A 20,286-nucleotide genomic window follows, 5' to 3' on the forward strand; every position below is an offset into this window, starting at 1 on the left:
AGCTGAGCCAGAGCCACGCTGAAAACTGAGGAGACGTTCGCAAGTGTGAAGGCGTTGAGCATCCTGTTGGAGATCGGAGATGTCAGGCTCCTACAACCAAACAATGTCATCCGCAGACAGGCGACCCTTCTGCTTTTTGACCAACTTAAACCTGATGGTGAAGATCTTAAAGTGAATACAGTGGCAGCAAAAAAAATAAAAATTCATTGATGAATCATAACTGGTTTCACATCAGGAGGGAGACTGATTATGTAAAACTCAGCCACAGATATTTAGCAGAAAATGTATTAAAATAATTTTAAGATGATTAATTTGCTGCATAAAAAGAGAAGTTTCAGAAACAAAATTCCTTTCAGAACCCCGAAAAACTTTAAAAATGAATACTGCCCCAGCGTTTAGAATGAAAGTGAAAAGTTATGCATGAAACACTCCTGTACAGCACGGCCCTCTGCGGATATGACTTACAAAGAATGAAATGCAGGAATCTAAAGGAGACAATGACCTGGTCCCCAGCAGTCCTGTTTATGCAGTTGTGCTAAAATGAAAGCGGGTTTTAACTGCTATGTTACAGAAAACAATAAGCATTGTCTTCTGAAAAATACATTGATCTATACTGAGGCTTCAAGTGCTGAACAGATGGCAGAGAGCAGATTATTTATGGCTTGTTGCACATTTATCTCCTGCTGTTTGATATCCTCACCTTGTGGAGGTCAGAGAGACACTTGTGACGAAGAAGAGCCTCTTTTACGGGGGACTGCTGGTGACACAGCAGGTGACACAAAAGCATCTTCTCCTGCTCCGGTGTTTCTCCCTCATCATCTGCTACTTTTTCCATGCTGCCCCCTTCTTAGTTTCTTTAAATCATCTAATGAGAAAAGTAAGAAAAAACATTCTATCATCTATCTATCTATCTATCTATCTATCTATCTATCTATCTATCTATCTATCTATCTATCTATCTATCTATCTATCTATCTATCTATCTATCTATCTATCTATCTATCTATCTATCTATCTATCTATCTAACTATACAGATAGAGACATAGCATATCTTCTCTCTGAAAAGGAAATGCACTCTTCACAAAGGGCGGTTAGCTCCAAGCAAAATGATGCTTTAACCTGGTGTACCAGATGGTTTATTAGAAAAAAACAAACAAAAAAAAAAACATCTGGGACATCTTTGAAAAAAATGTTCTGAAAAAGAAGAAGAGCTTTGAAATGAACCGATTTATGCACTGCTAAAGTATGAATGAGACTCACTTACGCCAAAGGTGAAGATTGTAGACCAGGGTGTGTGTGTGTGTGGGGGGGGGGGATCTCAACTTCTACTGACTAAAATTGAAACTTGTCTTTTCCTAATTGAATGCAATCACTGAAGTCACACGTAGCTTCACAGATCTCCTTCATCACCGCCAGGTGGCGCTGCAGCGCCAGCGGGAGATTCTGTAAACGAAGAGCTGCAGAAGCAGAAATTTGCTCTCGTTCTTCTCCGCAGTCAGCAAAACGCAGTGTCCATAGCTGAGATGTAACGCAATTTTATAAAAAAAAAATATATATATATATATATATCTAGCATATTTGATACCCTCACACAGCGGATGTGTTTTGTTTTTCGCCTCCCGGGAATAAAGCTCAAAGCGGGGGTCTCCTCTTCGGGAGGACTTGTTGGATCCCACCCTCCGTGACGGACATCAGGAAGAAGGTAGCCAGTTGGCTAGCGTTAGCACATTGTTAGCTTCTTTTTTTCTGTGGCTATTTTATAGTGATTTGAGAGACCTTCTGTCTAAGGGTTCATAGATACCTACAAGAAGTTAACATTATGCTATTTAACAAGTCATTTGAGGTGGAAATAAGGCGTTATTAACAGACAGTCCCTCCGGTTCTTTAATGAGGTTGAGTAATATCTGTCGCACCGTGACGTATAGCCTGCCTGGCTCTGTTGTGTCTTCCTCCAGAGAGAATGGCCGAACCGGAGCTTCTGTTGGACTCCAACATCAGACTCTGGGTGGTTCTGCCCATCGTCTTCATCACCTTTCTTGTCGGCGTGATTCGCCATTATGTCTCAATTCTTCTGCAGAGTGACAAAAAGTTGACCTTAGAGCAGGTTTCAGACAGGTAAGCACACTGTACTTGTCAATACATGGAAATTACACAAGTTCAGCTGAAATGCAGTAATGTATGTTTGTGTGCTTTGTAAAAAATTTCAGCCAGGTTCTTATTCGGAGCAGAATTCTCAGAGAAAATGGAAAATACATTCCAAAACAGGTAAGACATCAATCTTACCTAAGTGTTTTAATATTCAAAACACCATCAAAGCGAAATCATAAAAAATAGCAGTAACAGTCTTTCAATCGGCTCATATTAATAGATAGTTCAACTGCCATACTTACATTTAATCAACTTTATCAGGTCATGCTTTTAAGTCAGAACTAGCTCTCACACATTTCACTTGGTAAAATGATGGTTAAATTAGTCGAATTTAGTTTAGGTTTTTGATTTGTTACAAACGTAAGAAGTTGTTCTCAGTTTATCTTATCTTCTTAAGTAATTTTGAAAAACATCTTTAGCGTCTTACTTAATAGGCGAGGTGTTGTTTTATTTCCATTTGACCTTATAATTTTTTTTCTTACAACCTTGGAGTATAAATTATTTATAGGAAACTGCTGTAAGCAACAAGAGTTTGATACAAAACTAATGTAATTGATGTAAGTAAAACTATTGGATGAGCTGACTTTTGATCTGGTCTCCTGTTCCTTAGCATGCCTGTAGTTAACAACAGTATTACTGATTACCTCCCTGTGTTTTAGTCCTTTTTGATGAGAAAGTTCTACTTCAACAACCAAGAGGACGGCTTTTTTAAGAAGACTAAAAGGAAGGTCGTTCCACCGTCTCCCATGACAGGTAAGCCCAGTGGATTACTGCGCCACTCATGGTGTTGTCACTGGGTGCTGAGCTGTTAAGTTAAATATATATATATATATATATATATATATATATATATATATATATATATATATATATATATGCGTGTGTGTAAACTGTAGTACACTCAGCAAATAGTTTTTCCCCCCCAACTTATTACAAAACAATAGTGAAGATGCTGAAAAAAAATATTTTGCACATCGTATTGGCGTAGAAAAATCAAGTCTCGTGTTTCCCAGATCCCAGCATGCTGACAGACATGATGAAGGGCAACGTCACCAACGTGCTTCCCATGATCCTCATCGGTGGCTGGATCAACTGGACCTTTTCTGGATTTGTAACAAGTAATATTAGTTCTTCTTAAAATGTAGCAGCTCCTGTTACATAGCGAGTTGCGCATCTAAACGTGATGTGCTCAGTTATGTGGGGTTTTTTAAAATATTTTTTAGTGTAATAGATGTTTTGTCTTTGTGCTTGTGTTTCGACACAGCGAAGGTTCCCTTCCCTCTCACCCTGCGCTTTAAGCCTATGTTGCAGCAAGGAATAGAACTCCTCTCATTGGATGCTTCCTGGTAAAGAAATAAAGCAGGACTTTCTGACCTTCACTGAAACATTCGTTTTGTGCTTCTATCAAGCACGTGACCTTCTCGTGACTATCTATGTGCACTCTTTCTTTTTTTTTCTTTTAGGGTGAGCTCAGCTTCGTGGTATTTCTTGAATGTCTTTGGACTGAGAAGCATGTACTCCCTCATATTGGGTCAAGATAATGGTAAGTGTAGTTAATGAAGAATCACTCCCATCTGCAGACAGTCGGGATTAACCATTCGCTCATGCTGATTGTAGCTATGCCTCTGAATCCCTCCAGGTGCCGACCAGTCTAGGATCATGCAGGAACAGATGAGTGGTGCTGCCATGGCCATGCCTGCAGATACAAATAAAGCTTTCAAAGTATGTATTATATGACCAATATAATGAGATCCTTTGGTGAGAAAGGACAGATTCTCATGTGATTCTTTTTTTTTTTTTTTTTTTTTTTTTTTTTTTTTTTGTAGGCTGAGTGGGAGGCACTAGAACTAACAGACCACCAGTGGGCGCTAGAGAGTGTTGAGGACGAACTGATGAGCAGGGAGCTGGACTTCGATGGCATGTTTAACAAGGAGCTGCCAAGTGGGATCTTCTGATTGCCTGGTCTAAATTTAGTCATTGCAGGGAACCGGATTTTTGTGTGTGTGTGTTTTTTTTTTTTTTTTTTTTTTTTTTTTTTGTCTTTTCACAATGTGCGACGTTTACATGTTTATGGTCATTGTTCTTTCAAATATTCCTCTTCCAGTCCAGAAAATATCTTAACCTACTGAAACACTCTAGCTGTTTCATGTCGATGAAACACATTTTAGTTGCTATTTTATTTACAAGGACATATTTCTTATTAAAACTGCATTATCATTCTCTTGTAAGTGTATGCATTCATAATACTACTGGGTACAAATCCCTCCCCCTCCCATGAATAATTAGACTACTTCCATTTCCAATGCATCATGACTCAACAACAGGACAAAACAAATTGTACATGTTAAACTATTTAATCTCTCAATGGTTTGATAGAGCAGTTGTTCTGTGTCTACCTCTAAAGACTGGAAGCAGACCTGGGACCATCTGAGGTTCGCATGTTATAGAAATGTCTTCTGTTTTCTAGACAGTTAATTTTGTAAAGTTAAACATTACTTTGCATTTTTTACAGTCTAGAAATAGTTTTGATTAAAATTGGTTTTCTCCATTGCAGTGTACAGTTGCACATTTTTCTTTGAAAACAAGCAATTTGATAATTACAAGAATGACATGAGTGGCTTTTTTTCTGCATATTTCAACTTTTTTTTTTTTGCTGGAACTTTCACTCTCTGCTGTGGAGTTTACAGAGAACGGTCTGAAGAAGAGACCCTTCCAATTGAGCTGCAATGATTGGGCAAAATGTCTGGGTGTTTGAGGAGAATTGGCAGATTGGTTTGAAATGATAGGTCATCACAATCTCAAATAATCTCATCACACGGTATGCAGGATGCCATCTTTAAATCGAAAGGAAGAATGCAATCCTTGGCTCCTGCCTCGGATGTTGCCTGGACATTTACCATCTACCTAATCTTTGAACTCATTCATTGAAACTGTATTTTCTGATATTTGTGGTCTTTTCCAGGTGAATCTATTCTGCCTTCAAGCAAATGTGTTTGATACGGTTCAGAAACTGAACCAGGGAAGTGTGGCCGAGGTTTTTGAGAGATCGCATTTCTCATTTTCCTCGTAAAGGTTTATCTCGTTTCGCTAGAAAGGACGTGCTGATTCACGGTTGAACATCAGATCCAGGAAGAGGAGGCGAAATCTTCACCATTGTGGAGTAAATGAGCAGGTCATGAAGGTTTGTTTGGACCTGGACTATTGTGAGGATCTGAGAAAGGCTTAACTGCATATATCGAGATTTTATTGCTGCAGGATGTGGGATGTTTTTTAGGATGATCTGGTCCTGGTTTAACCAATGCTGAATCTGTCCACTTTTTTTTCTTCTTCAAAATCAACTATCTTGATTTATGTATCATGTTATACATAGATCAGTTCCTCTGAAAAAACATACCTGGAATGTTGCTTTGACTCATTCATGAAAGTTTAATGTATCCTTGAATCAGTCCCATTCAGGGACGCCTCAATCTGCTCCACAAATAAACTGCCTATTTCCACAAAGCTCCACCTTGGAGCTTCAGTTCCCAGTTGAGATAACAGAGCATCCCGCCCTTGTGCCATCCCCACACAGCTCCACCAAACTTCCAGCAGCAATTAGCATCTACTGAGCTCATCATACAAAGGGTAGTAAATGTTTTTAGCTAATCGGCAATAAAATTTAAGAACAAGGAAGAAAATTGGTTGTAAATGGCATCAATGGGCCACATGAAGAAGCATTGTTGAGTTTTGGAAAGGGTATTAGGTTCTTAAAGAGACAGAGGTCAATTTCAAGGCATCTGATACAAATTTACCACAAGGTCAAATTTATTTTTGAGTTGTTTTGATACATACTGCATCTTTGTAACAACTGAAGGATAAAATAGTTACTTCATTGTAGTATAAAACGCCACTACATCCCCGGTAAATGCATATCTTCATTCCCCCTTTAAGTGGGCTTCCAATACTTTCTATCCACAATAGGAAAAGTGGGCTGTTTTTATCGTCACTGCGTCCACTTGCTCTTTTTAATTGGATTGTTTAACTGTTGCCTTTAGTTGCAAACAATCGGGAAATTTTAAGGAATTGTATTTTCACAAGCTTGGAGCATTTTTCTCACTCTAGTAGGTGTGACCCACAGAGCAGGAGGGACTCACCCGGAGCACCAAGAGGTCTCACTCAAATCCTTCAACTTGCCCATTTTTCCAGGTTCAAGTGTTGGGACAAAAATTTCTACTAACCAGTTATATGATGAAGATATACTCTGTAGTACTGACTTAACATGTCATAGAGTCATAACTGTACTTTTCGCTTGTAATGATGGTTTATCCACATGTCGAGGTTGCTTGCGCTTCTTCTTGTTTGATGTTTTTTGGCGGTTGGCAAACAACAAAAATGGTGCATTACCGCCACCAAACGGTATGGAGTGTGGACCACAACGTCACTCAAGTATTAAATTCTGTTAAGTAACTGCGTTAATTTAAGATAATGAAATACTATCTGATAAATTTTACTTTTCGAATTATTTCTAAATAAATCAACTAAATCTAGGTTGGTTGATCTTTTGGCACAGTTGCACTTTTATACCACTAGGGGCCCCGTTGCTCCTCCGTCTATGGATCGTAGAGGAAGAACGTTTAGCGAGACGCTCGCTCCTGTGCTTCAGTCCCTGCGCGTTCACGACACCGGTCCACTGGCTGCATGATGGCTGAGGGAGGCGGACCCGAGTCGGGCAGCGCGGCAGACTCTGACACAGAGCCGGTAGCCGCACAAATGCCTACCCCTTCAATAGAAAACCAAAAACAGAGTATTGGGTCACTTTTGAAAACAACTTTAAAAAAGGGCGACGAATGGTAAGGACCGACAACATCCAAACGTTGTTTGTCTTAGTCAGGGCTAGCTAGCATGAAACAGGAAGTGCTAGCATGCTAAAGCTAACAAGCAGCAATGAAAGCCTAAACTGAAAGCTGTTGCGCTAATGACAAACAGATTAGCATGCTAACTGCTAACCAGTCCGACCGTTTTGTTTAGAGACCTTTATGTGATGATCACAAACACTAACAATAACTTATAATAGATCAGATGTCCACTCAAACAACTTTATGTATTGAGATATTATCTTAACGTATATTTCATTATAAGTTGGAAGAAGCTAACTGTAGGGATAGCGAGCAGGCCCCGTATTTATCTGATAGGTTCTTCTTCCAGTCAAACCGGCTTTCTGACAAGACGAGACAGTTTTTATTCATATTTCTAGATCTGGCTGTTTCTCAGATCGAGTTCTTGAGAAACAGCCAGTCATGGCTAAAGCAGCTCTAGTCAAAAGCTGGTCAAACTACTTCATATAAATATTTCAATGGGAAATAGTCGGAGTAGCAGTTATTTACTTTGCCTTATATACTAAAGCTAAGGAAACGTACGTTCTCATGAACCTTGTTACCTAGACAGCTACGGTGTTTGCACATTTATTTACATTTCTCTCTAAAACTATTTATTTTATGTGAATGTCTATCATAAGGCTCTCTATCCTTTTCAAAGTTTGTCAAAACCTAGTTTGTATTAGCATAGAACCATAGTTTTCTGTTAGAGAAGCTGCTACTGCTGAATGAACATTCAACGCTTTTCTGATTCAAGCCTGTTAACTAAAGGAGATGCTTTAGATGAGATTAAGTCGAAACAAGCCTGCCGTTACTATATCTGCAAATGCCAAGGCAGTTTGCTGTTGCGTAATGTTCTGCAAAGGCATGAGGCTGTGTGGAACGCGTCCTATTAACATCCACCTTGCCATTTCTTCCCCTTTTTTTATTTTGGAAAAGAAAAACTGACTATTTTCTGACTGGTTGTGTGGTAACTTCTGACTTTTAACCAGTGTTGTCTGTCTTAGGTATCTTATAGACAGTCGATGGTTCAAACAGTGGAAAAAGTATGTGGGATTTGACAGCTGGGATATGTACAATGTTGGGGAACGTAGCCTCTATCCAGGACCAATCGACAACTCAGGGCTGTTCTCAGGTAAAACTCAAAAATAATTTTCTCTCAAAGCAAAGAACATGAAATAAAAGGTTAATTTGAAATAATACTTTTAATTCATGTTCTAAAGACCAGGAGACTCAGGCCCTGAAAGAGCACCTTATAGACGAGCTGGACTATGTTCTCGTACCCACTGAGGCGTGGAATAAGCTGGTCATCTGGTACAGCTGCCTTGAGGGCCAGAGACCCATTGTCAGAAAGGTGCTTTACTTTTTCCCTCCATGTCATGTTGATTTATGGCAAACCATTATCTGGGCTTTCTTATAATGTCTCATTTCTCTTCTAGGTGGTCGAACACGGCATGTTTGTGAAGCACTGTAAGGTGGAAGTTTATCTGCTTGAACTCAACCTATGCGAGAATGACAACATGGAAAATGTCGTCAAACGGCATTTCAGTAAAGCTGATACCATAGGTAAGAAGGACATCAGGACTTCCAGGTGAACCGGGGGAAGTTTTCATTTCTGCATTACAGCATGTGATCCTTTTGTTCTCAGACACCATAGAGAAGGAGATGCGGACGTTGTTCAATATCCCTTCAGAGAAGGAGACTCGACTCTGGAACAAATACATGAGCAACACTTATGAGCAGCTGAACAAGCCAGACAGCACTGTACAGGATGCCGGTCTCTTCCAGGGACAGGTAGTTCACACTCTAGATCAGTGTTTCTCAACCCTGGTCCTCAGCGCGCGCCCCCCCCGCTCTGCATGTTTTAGATGTGCCTCTATTCCAGAACAGCTGATTCAAATGATTGCATGACCATCAAGTACTACAGAAGCCTGTTAATCAGCCAGAGATACAATTCAGGTGTGTAGCAGAAGGGAAATACCTAAAACATGCAGGACAGGGGGGCGGTGAGGACCAGGGTTGAGAAACACTGCTCTAGATAGATTCCTGAACATACTAACACACTGGAAGTATTTCCACTCCTTGTACTTGCATAATTCATTCAGAGGCACTGCCTAAAAACAGGAACATCACATAGCCTCTAATGCAGAGCTGCCAGCTCTACAGGAAGATCCTTCTCATTTATTACACTATGTAGTTCTTGTTCTTAACGATTATGGGTTGAATTGTGGTTTAAACTGCGTCATATGTTTACAGATTTATCTGTGGCCTTGTGTCGTGATCGTTTCGTATAATGTTACAAATGTCGCTCCAATTTTATGAAGAATGGATACATGTTGAACTCGGTGGCGACTAGAGAAGTGTCTCAAAATGAAACGAAGCTAGTACACAGGGGCATCTCCACAAATTAGAAAAACTGTGAAAGTTCAGTTATTTCAGATATTCAAATCGACCTCATGCTTATTGGGAAATAATTACACACAGACTGAGTCAGGACATCTAGTGAACTATCTGTTAATTTCAAATAATTTGGCGTACATCTAATGTGCTTCTGAAATCACTTTCTTAGGAAAAAATGAGTGTTGCATATAAAATTAAGTTTTGATAAACTGTACTCTTGTAATCTAAAGTAGGTTTTCCACGAATTCCAAAAATAATCCAAGTCTGTACCTTCATTATACAGGGAAAACTGTTTTTAGGTGTGATGAACTCCTTAAATTCCCACAGGCCCCATTTTTTCATTTCATCAAGTTCCAATGGGGGACAACATGGTTACTTTTCAAAATGCAAGTCAATAAAACTATTGAATGCCGCAAAAATAGTCTTCATGTGTTGGGCATGATATAAAGGAGTCGTGAGAATGTGTCTGCGAAAATAATGCACTATAAATAATTCGATAACCACACCTACACTTAATAACGGCTTGGCAGCAGTTGACATATTTACTGAGTTCACTGTTAACCTGAGGTGTAACAGCCATAAATTAGAAATATGGAGCAGGCATGTTTTTATTCTGGTTGTTTTTCCCACAGGTGCTTGTGATCGAACGCAAGAATGAGGACGGCACGTGGCCCAGACAAGCTTCGCATCCCAAGTAAGCAAACCTCTTATTTAAAATTGTGAAGAAATGTTTTTGTCTCCCTGGTGATTATCATTTTTCTTTTGCATTAAGACTAATGGTTATAATTTACTTTCTGAAACGCGCTTCTGCTCTCTCTCCAGGTCCAGTGCAACCCCATCTAGGAATTTTACTACCTCCCCTAAGCTTTCCTCAAATTCATCAGCTAGCATATCCCCAACAGTAACCAATGGTGACAGTAGCGGTAGCCCCGGATACGCTCTGAATAACAGCACGTCCTCTAACAACAGGTAAGGCGAAAAATTCTCATATATTCCTCTACTACTTTCTACTTTTACATGTATTTATCTGCTTCAGATACGCAAGGTGTTGGCCAAAACTGTCCATATCTATACATGGAGCTTATAATGCATTTTAGTAGAGCCAAAAGCACTACCATTAAACTTAATTTAATTAAATAGAACACCAGAAACAACACACAGTTAAGTCAGGAAACATCTGTGCATTTTTAACACACTAAGGCAAAGACTTTTTTTTTTCTTCTCACAAAAGTGTTTATTCTTGTTTCCTCAAGTGGTGACTTGACTCTTAAAGTAGCCGTATTATTTATAATCCACTTAGCTGCTTTCCGAGGGGAATGCTTTAGTGCTTTCCTGCAGAGCATCTTTTAAACACACATTTTTAAACATAAAACTTTGTGGACATCTGGAGAAATTTGGCTTGAAATGCAAATGTCCTACAGACATAATTAAATTAGAAAAACAAACCTGTTAGTTTGATTGTCTGACTGTTTCAATGCACTAATGAAGAACATGAACGTGATCTTCATCTGTTAGATGTGGGCACTAAAACCATATAAATGACACGTTCTGTTGTTAATAGGATTTTTACCTTACATGATGTTTGTATGCGTTTATGTTAATATAACTGCCATTTTTCTTAACACTGGATCTCCTTTCATGCACATTATGTCAAATATGGTGTTTTAAAGTAATTCTGGTGGAGCTGGTGCTGTTCCCAATTCATAATATATTACTTTTATTTAAATACAATTTTATATCACCTATAGTTATACTTGTATTTACTAATATTTGACACTTTGGATGGAGTAGCTTGTCAACAAATAAGCAATTTCCCTTTGGGATCAATAAAATATATTCTGTTCTATTCTAGCCTCGCAAACATCACTCTTGATTGCCTGGTTAAAAGGTTTAGATTGAACATGGTTTCCAACAATTAGTTTACTGACTGTAGCTCTATTGGCTAGAATAAATATTGATGTCTGTAAATTAGAATATTTTTGACACATTGAATCTCTTCCATACATGACACCAACGTGTAATAGCTTGTTAGGCCGGGCTTCGAGAAGTGATCTGAGAATTGCGTGTATGTTTTATTCCACCAGCAGTAACAAATCCCTGCTCTCCACAGATTTGGGGGATATAATTCATATAGCTCCTCCTATAACTACAGAGAATCACAGTCGCAGCCTGGCCTGTGCGGTCTCAGTAATCTGGGCAATACATGCTTCATGAACTCTGCTCTCCAGGTAAAAGAACTCTAAATATTCTTTATAGATGTACAGCTCACCAAATAAGAATGTGATTTTCTTTTTTTAGTATTTCCGCTTTCATAATCTCCTTTCTTGTTCCTCTTCCTCCAGTGCCTGAGCAATGTGTCTCCACTCACAGAGTACTTCCTCACAGACCAGTATGAAGCGGAGATTAACCGAGAGAATCCCCTGGGGATGAGGGGGGAGATCGCCGAGGCCTACGCAGACCTGGTGAAGCAGATGTGGATGAGCCGCAGCAGTTATGTGGCCCCGCGTACCTTCAAAGTGAGCGACTTCAGACAAATCTCAGACAGGTTACCTTTCACCAAAAGGAAGCCAGACGGAAGCAGTCACGTGTGCGTCTCGTTTTCCAGACCCAGGTGGGCCGCTTCGCTCCACAGTTTTCCGGCTACCAGCAGCAGGACTCTCAGGAGTTGTTGGCCTTCCTGCTGGACGGACTCCACGAAGATCTGAACCGTGTCAAGAAGAAGCCTTACCTGGCCCTTAGAGACGCAGAGGGTCGTCCAGATGACGTACGCAGCATTGAAGCAGTGTTTAGCACTGCAAACTAAAATGTGTCCGTTTGTGGTAGAGCAACTGCAAAACTTCATGAGCATTTACAAAAAAAAGTTGACTTTCCTTTAGATTATTGTTTTTTGTTTTGTTTTGTTTTTTTGCCGTTACTATGTTGAGTTGCAGTTAATTGTCACACAGTAAAAGCTTTCATTATTGTTTGACTACAGATTGTTGCCAAGGAAGCCTGGACAAACCACCGCTTGCGCAACGACTCCGTCATCGTCGACATTTTCCACGGCCTCTTTAAGTCTACATTAGTGTGTCCAGAGTGCTCCAAAGTGTCTGTGACCTTCGACCCTTTCTGCTACCTCACGCTGCCTCTCCCTATGAAAAAGGACCGGACCATGGAGGTGTTTCTAGTTCAGTCGGACCCCCAGTCCAAACCCACTCAGGTATGGGAAAAGTCGGGCTTCGGTCTGAACCTTTTGACTCGTTCGTTGCGTCTCGTCTTTTAACACCTGTTTTTGTGGTCAGGGCTCATGTATAAAAGTATTCACTCCTCATTTAACGTTTTCAAATTTGCTTGTCTTGCACCTTTAAACTTCAGGCTACGCAGGCTGAATGTGATAGACCAATAATACGTAGACCTACATTTTTACTCTAATCAGTGGCATTCACTGTAACAAAGGGGGTTACAAAAGTCTTGAAAAATTCAGTTCAGTCTTTTATTAATTGTGCAGTGAAGTTGTATGGAATAATGGCATTAAATCATATTTTATTGGCAGGACAGTTAAGATTTTGTAGTTTACAGTCTTGGAGATCAGAGTTTATCATCGTCCTGCAAAATCAGAATTATTGTTAGAACTTTTTTCCTTTCAATGCTAATAAAGAATACAATAATTCCCCATCCTTTAGCCAACCCCTTTTATTTTGACGGCCTTGAGTAAAAACTGATGCAAACAACTGCCTTCAGAAATGTTTTAATCAGTAAATGGAGTCCACCTGTGTCCAATTTAATCTCAGTATCCATCCATCCATCCATCCATCCATCCATCCATCCATCCATCCATCCATCCATCCATCCATCCATCCATCCATCCATCCATCCATCCATCCATCCATCCATCCATCCATCCATCCATCCATCCATCCATCCATCCATCCATCCATCCATCCATCCATCCATCCATCCATCCATCCATCCATCCATCCATTCATTCATTCATTCATTCATTCATTCATTCATTCATTCATTTTCTTCCCCTTATCCGGGGTCGGGTCGCGGGGGCAGCAGCTTAAGAAGGGAGGCCCAGACTTCCCTCTCCCCCAGCCACTTCTTCCAGCTCCTCCAGGAGCTTCTGAAGATTTTTTTTATTTTATACGTCTCCAACAGATTTGGACAAAATAATGTTTTCTTGCATTCTCCTCATTCATGGAACAATTTACTGATAGTTCCTAAAGTAAAAACAGTCACATCCAATACCAATTATAAGGGCTGAAGGAAAAAAAAAAAAAAGCAGTGTAAGAGGAATATTTTTGATTTGTGTGTCTGTTATCTTGACTTGTTCTGCTTTGTAAATGTCATTTTGACCTCACTTTGATTAAAGTGAGGTCAAGATATGGCATGGACTGCCATGCCATGCAGGGCAGTCATGGAAGAAAAGCTGCAAAAGACTTGAGGCTAGAGTGGAGGTTTAGCTTCCAGCAGAACAACAACCCCAATCATAAAGTCAAGAGCTCCAGAGGAATGATTAAACTCAAAGGAGGTTTGATTTGATCAGACCTCCAGTGCAGAATCTGTGGAAAGGCATGAAGGTCAATGTTCGGTTCCTCCACATTCAGCCTGGCTTAGCCTGAGGTAGAAAACGATATATTCCAAAAGACAAATTCTTTTTAATAAATATTAGTTTGGAACCCATGTATCCATCACCTCACATCCCACATTAACCGCATAAAACCCCCCCAATATAATACAGTGAAGTTTGTGGTTGTAATTTAGAAAAAATGCTACAGGTGTTTGGACACTTTTACAAGGTGCTATAGTCATGTTAATATGTTTATAGAAATATTTCACTCTGCTCTGTTTTCCTCGTTCTGCAGTTCAGAGTGGTGGTCCCCAAACTGGGAGCAGTGACGGACCTTTGCAGTGCCTTGTCCAGGCTCTGCGGGATTCCTCCTGAGAAGGTCAGATTTCCCACCATCTTTATTTCCTCGGATGTTTTTTTTGTTTTTGTTTTTTTGGCTGCTACTTTCAACCCGCAACCCTCCTTGTCCTCATAGATGGTGGTAGCCGACGTTTACAATCACAGATTTCATAAAATTTACAGACGAGACGATGCCCTCAACCAAATCATGGAAAAAGATGACATTTTTGTGTAAGTCTTGATTATTGAAAGGTGACCCCCAGAGATTTTTAGATTCTTACATTCGATCCGTCATCCAATGTGTCTCGTCTTTGCAGATATGAGGTCCAGGAGGAGGACAGTGAAAGGATGAACCTGCCTGTGTATTTCAGGGAGCGCCACTCCAAACACGTGGGCAGCTCCTCTAGCACCTTGTTGTTCGGCCAGCCTTTACTCATCTCTGTGCCCAGACACAACCTGTTGGCTGACGTTCTTTACGACAAGATCCTGGAAAGGATCGGGTAGGAAATGTGTATATATATATATATATATATATATATATTAAAAAAAATTATTCAAGTGGTACAGATCACAGTTCCAGAGACATCTCATCATTTCTTATTGTATTCAAAAGTTAAGGTTTTTGTTGTCTTTACGTATCGCTGTCGTTCCCTGTCCTCTGCTGCAGACGCTACGTCAAGCAACAGCACAGTCCAAATAGCGAAAGCAGAGCTTCGGCCTCCGCCACTTTGTCCAGCTGCAGCCAGACTCCTGAATGTTCCACATCGTCTGCCCTCAATGCCAGCCTGGGGGGCTGCGGCAGCCCCCGGTCAGACGGGGCCTCCTGCAGCGCCAGCTCCAGTAACGGTAGCAACCACTCAGGAACCTGCAACGAAGCTAACGGGCTGTATGACGGTAATTAGCAGATATAAGCTACTGTTGTCCTGCTGAGGGAAGTGTAGTTATAAGAGGGTGAACAGGAAAAGACAAAGGATTTTCATAATAAATGAAGGTTACGTTTCTGTTGATCAGGTGAAGAGGAGGCCATGGATCACCAGGTGAGCCCCGAGCCGGAGAACGGGCCATCTGAGGAGGAGGAGGAGAGCTCGGACTTGGAGAACGGCTCTAAAGGGAACGCAGCCAAGCTCTTCACCTTCAGCATAGTCAACTCTTACGGGACCGTCAACATCACCCCGCTGCCTTGCGACGGAAATGTCCTCAAACTTAACCGTAAGCATTGATATTTTTACATCTGTTTTTACATCTGCTTTGCATGAGTTGTTCATTAATTTTAGAACTGCTTTGTGCCGGCTCAGCCTTTTCCCACGTTTTGTCTGCAGCACATTCCACTGTGGCGATCGACTGGGACACGGAATCAAAGAAACAGTTTTACGATGAGCAGGAAGCGGAGGTCAGGGGACTCATTTCTCCTCAGATAAACTCTGCGGCGTCTCATGCAAACACTCATCCGCATGTATTCAAATGTCTGTTACAGGCCTACGAGAAGCACGACAGCATGCTGCAGCCTCAAAAAAAGAAAACAACCGTGGCTCTGAAGGAATGCATCGAGCTTTTTACTACAATGGAGACTCTAGGAGAACATGACCCTTGGTAATGTTTTTTTTTCTTTTCTTTTCTTATAGGAAACACACTGCACCGTAGTATTCTATCATCTAAAACACTTTTTTTTTTTTAATGTAGGTATTGTCCAACATGTAAAAAACATCAACAGGCAACAAAAAAGTTTGACTTGTGGTCGCTGCCTCGCATTCTGGTCGTTCACCTGAAGCGTTTCTCCTACAACCGGTGCTGGAGGGACAAACTCGACACACTGGTGGACTTTCCCATCAGGTACGATGGTCAAAAAAAACATTTAAAATAGTTTAGCCGATCAGCGAATTCCTCCAACACTGCAAGGCAGCAAGACCTGGCGCACTTTTTGTTTTTTATTTATTTATTAAGCTTCCAGCACGAGAAACTTAAAAATGGATTTGACCACCGATTTCCTTCCCAGTCTGAGGTTCTGTCATTATGTTTTATGTTATATTGTGTTTTATCTTATATTAATTTTTTTATATTGAAGAGTGTAGTTTGTATTGTTCCTCATGGTCAGTTAGTCAGCCTTTCTGTGTTTTGCGAAAATGTTTAAACCCCTTTTAACTTTTTCACATTTTGAAAATACGAACTTCTCTTTATCTTTCATAGATCTTTGTGATGCACCAACACAATAAAGTGCATCATTGTGAAGTGAAAACAAAAATAATTTACGTATTTGTTTTTTCTTTTAATCTAAATTAAATATAAACAGTATGGCATGCATTTTTTTTATTCAGCTTTTCTAGGCCGATACATTTTAAATCATATTTTTACTACAATTGCATCGATAGTTTTGGGGTTTTAGTTTGGCACTTCAAGAAACTGAAAATCAACATTCCCTTTTTTGTGTGTAAAACTTATATTACCCCTTTCAGGTTTGTACAGTTGCAAAATATTAAATAGAATATATCATTTTCTTCCACTTCACAATGAAATGCTTTGTGTCTGCCACATGAATTCCATTAGAATACATTGAAGTATGTGGTCGTCACCAGTTGTGTTGTTTTTATGCATTTTAACTTTCACTTTCCTTTTTGTAAGATCGGTGTTGTTTATGTATCATAACAAAATAGAAAAGTTTTAAGTTTCCTGTTTGTGAATCCTCTTACTATAACTCCAGCAGTGCAGGATTGCGCAATCAGGAACTCGTGGATATTAATCTGATGTGTGAATGAGGAAATGCTGATCGTGTTCAGAAGTGAACTCGATTCTTGTCTCCGACACCTTTGATCAGAACTCAAAGAGCAATAAAACCTCAGTTTTTATTACCCATTTTGTTTTATGACTGTACAACTTGCATAAATCAGGACTTTTCTTTTTGTATAACTTTGCCTTTAGCTGCAGTGTGTGTGTGTGTGTGTGTGTGTGTGTGTGTGTGTGTGTGTGTGTGTGTGTGTGTGTGTGTGTGAGAGAAATGGGGAAGTTGCTGCAGGGTTATGTAGTCAGCCACATATCACATGCTGACTTCTGTTTGGAAACCATTTTCAAAAGGTTTTTTTTTTCTTCTTCTTCTTCTTAGCGTAAATTGAAGCACACATTTTCTTTTGTCAGGGATCTAAACATGTCAGAGTTTGTGTGTGACCCAAAAGCGGGCCCTTACGTCTACGACCTCATTGCTGTTTCAAACCACTACGGAGGAATGGGAGGCGGCCACTGTAAGTCACCTCATTTCCCCTAATGTAAATCCGGATATTCAGTACTTGGTGATGCATGTGATTCAAAATCCACATTGGATGCAATACAACGGTAGACCGTGAAATATCTTGATGCACAGCTGTCAGTGTAAATCCATCTTTACTGCATCCCTCAGACTGCTTTGATTAGATATTTTGTGGTTTGGTAAAAGGCCTGCATAGTGATTTGTCAGCACTCTCCGTCCTCCGACACAGATACGGCTTATGGCAAGAATAAAATGGATGGGAAGTGGTATTACTTTGACGACAGCAGCGTCTCGTCTGCCTCTGAGGATCAGATTGTGGTGAGTTTAACACTTTAATTATTGTTTTAAATAACTTACGAACGGCTCCTGTGCCTCCCTGGCTCTCCGCCCGCAGTGTCCGGTGTCCTCCTTGTTGTCGTAGTAACCCCCAACCCCGTCGTCTCGTTGCAGACTAAAGCGGCCTACGTGCTCTTCTATCAGCGCAGAGACGAGGACAGCCTGACCAAACCCGACCCGCCGGCCTCGCTGGGAGGAGCCACCGAGTCAGGCGACGACCACATGGACACAAACTGAGGAGCCCCGACTTAACGAACACACAGCGAAAACACACATGGCGAGTAGAGACTCGGGATATGCGCACACAGTGCTTCTTTAGTGGTAGAGGACTCCACAGACTCGCTAACCCTTCCTCCTTCAAGTTTATTTGATTTGCGTCTCGTCTGTTTTTCGTCTTCAACAAAGCGACCGCGTCAGAAGAGTTGAACCTAGAGACTTCCTCCCCCCGAAGCAGGTGATCGTAGCGTTGCTAGACCGGGACTTCAGAGGAACACAGAAAAACATGGAAGCTCTCGCCGGATGAGCAGAATGTTAGAAGTGCCCGCAAATTCTTCTGTCGCCCACGAAAACGTTCAGAAATATTTAAATGACAAAAAAAATAAAATAAATAAATAAATAAAAATAAAAGCCAAATGCTGATATTGTTTCAACCAAAGTGATTCTAGGTATTTATGAAGAGACGACGCAGAAGTGAGCAGGGTACTGGCTTTGTGCCTACATTTATTTGTTGAAATTACCGCTGTGCTGATGTAAAATGCAAGTTTAACAGTGTGACGTGCACACAGAATAATACATGCCACCTTAATGAAAATATTTGCTGTGGATTCATAGAGCCACTGCTGCCGCAGCCTAGCTGCCGCAGCCCTGTGACGCATCGAGGTGTTTGACATTGGACTTGACAAGTGGAAGCTAGTCGGCCTTGCTTTTTTTTTTTCTTTTTGTTTTTTTTTTTTTTATTTTTTTTTTTAAATAAAGCACAGCTTGAACTTTGCTGTGTCTTGGGCCCGTTACGAGAAGATTCCCACCCTCCTACAAGTTTTCTTTTTCTTTCTTTTTTTATAATCAAGTGAAATAAGCGGCCTTTTTATTCCTGCAAACCTGACAAAAAGGAGGCACTTTGAAATCTTCACAAGTACATAATCTACCTGCTTCTGGTGTGTTTAGTCAGAAAGGTGGTGTGGCGTAACCGTAGCATTAAAGCTCATGGTCCGCCGGGCACTTTCTTTAAATCACCTAGTCCTTTTAAGGGTCATTCGACCGCTGCTGGATCTGACCAGCTTACCTTGCAATAGCTCGTCCTCATTAGACATGTACAGTTCATGCAGCTCTGTACTGAAATGCCTGTTCTTTGATGTTTCAAAGCACACCGAGTGAAAGAAATAAACTGGTATAAAAGTGGTGGTTTTGATTCATGGAACTTTAAACTTATGAAGATCTGTGCATGTGATGCAAAACTTGGCAATTTAGACCCCAAAATGTGCTTATTGCCACAAAATGATCCAGTAGAAGAATGCAGAGTTTAAAGTGTTTTCAACATGATCGACGACAAGGATGGAAGATATTATCTTATGCGCAACATGTAAACAGTGCTTTAGTACTTATTGTGTTTACAGTGTTTTTTGAAAGAGAGCCTGCATTCCTGTTGCATACAGCATGCGTCTTGTCTGCTGGTTGGATCTGACTTAGTTACATCATTCAGCGATTAGTGCCTGTCTGGATAAGTTATGCCTTGGAATAGGAAAAGCTTTCCATCTGTAAACGTTGTCTTTGTTGAGGAGACGATTCTGACAACCCAAGAGATGTAGAAAAAAAAAAAACATTTTAAGTAGGTGTATGAATTCTTGTCTGCATATTTATCCAGGTTGTTTTTAAATTAGAATATTTGAAACCCAAGAACAATAAAGACTGGAAGCCTCAAGTTTTTTTTTTTTTTTTTTTTTTTTTGTGTGTGTGTTTGGAATAATTACATGCATAAGCAACCCGGTGGCGTAGTGCTATAAATCGATTTTTGGTTAGATGGTATGTTATTAATGAACGATTTTTTTTAGATTACAGTAAACTTTAGTGTACGCTAGATTTCATATCGTAAACCAGCTATTTCTTTTGGTAAAAGTGAAAAGGGTGGTGAGCATATGTATTCAGTCCCCTTTTTAATCTGACATCCCTAAAAAGAAAAACAGATTCTATTGCAACCATTTTTTTCCCCAAGTGTCCCTTAACTGAACTGTGCACTGTGAGCTTTGAACATTTCACCGAGTAGGTTGGAGATTGTGTCCGGTCTGCAAAGCTGCCTAGGTGTGGCCACACACCTCAGCAGATGGTGCTTGCAAGGCGAGCATTAATCAGATATGCGGCTAACTGTAGTAACCCTGTAGTAACTGGAGAAGCTGCAGACACACAGGACAAGCGCAGAACAAAAAAC

General features: G+C 40.4%; 2 protein-coding genes across 2 annotated transcripts; both read left to right on the forward strand.

Moving 5' to 3' along the window:
• Positions 1–1,428: 1,428 nt before the first annotated feature.
• emc3 (ER membrane protein complex subunit 3) lies at positions 1,429–4,697 on the forward strand. The gene is made up of 9 exons (XM_088005586.1): positions 1,429–1,703; positions 1,957–2,116; positions 2,209–2,266; positions 2,809–2,902; positions 3,163–3,267; positions 3,414–3,495; positions 3,613–3,692; positions 3,789–3,871; positions 3,976–4,697. The coding sequence occupies exons 2-9, from the start codon at positions 1,962–1,964 to the stop codon at positions 4,102–4,104; spliced, it is 786 nt and encodes a 261-aa protein (XP_087861712.1). The 5' UTR covers positions 1,429–1,703; positions 1,957–1,961; the 3' UTR covers positions 4,105–4,697.
• Positions 4,698–6,791: 2,094 nt separating this feature from the next.
• usp4 (ubiquitin specific peptidase 4) lies at positions 6,792–19,782 on the forward strand. The gene is made up of 22 exons (XM_014988307.2): positions 6,792–6,978; positions 8,010–8,137; positions 8,226–8,356; positions 8,442–8,568; positions 8,651–8,796; positions 10,035–10,096; positions 10,225–10,371; positions 11,513–11,630; positions 11,745–11,918; positions 12,008–12,166; positions 12,377–12,601; positions 14,250–14,333; positions 14,430–14,524; positions 14,611–14,793; positions 14,961–15,187; positions 15,305–15,502; positions 15,613–15,683; positions 15,768–15,883; positions 15,974–16,123; positions 17,420–17,523; positions 17,758–17,846; positions 17,979–19,782. Exons 1-22 carry the CDS (start codon positions 6,827–6,829, stop codon positions 18,099–18,101), a joined length of 3,009 nt encoding a protein of 1,002 aa, XP_014843793.2. The 5' UTR covers positions 6,792–6,826; the 3' UTR covers positions 18,102–19,782.
• The last annotated feature ends 504 nt before the right edge of the window (positions 19,783–20,286 follow it).

This window comes from Poecilia mexicana, unplaced genomic scaffold (assembly GCF_051168715.1).
Source record: "Poecilia mexicana isolate PSO_F unplaced genomic scaffold, ASM5116871v1 scaffold_5, whole genome shotgun sequence".
Lineage (NCBI taxonomy): Eukaryota > Metazoa > Chordata > Actinopteri > Cyprinodontiformes > Poeciliidae > Poecilia > Poecilia mexicana.

Coding starts and splice junctions, on each gene's coding strand:
- emc3 (XM_088005586.1), top strand. CDS start 1,962: ATGGCCGAACCGGAGCTTCTGTTGGACTCCAACATCAGACTCTGGGTG. Junction 2,117..2,208: donor TTAGAGCAGGTTTCAGACAG/GTAAGCACACTG, acceptor AAAAAATTTCAG/CCAGGTTCTTATTCGGAGCA. Junction 3,872..3,975: donor ATACAAATAAAGCTTTCAAA/GTATGTATTATA, acceptor TTTTTTTTGTAG/GCTGAGTGGGAGGCACTAGA.
- usp4 (XM_014988307.2), top strand. CDS start 6,827: ATGATGGCTGAGGGAGGCGGACCCGAGTCGGGCAGCGCGGCAGACTCT. Junction 6,979..8,009: donor TTAAAAAAGGGCGACGAATG/GTAAGGACCGAC, acceptor TGTCTGTCTTAG/GTATCTTATAGACAGTCGAT. Junction 11,631..11,744: donor TCATGAACTCTGCTCTCCAG/GTAAAAGAACTC, acceptor CTCTTCCTCCAG/TGCCTGAGCAATGTGTCTCC.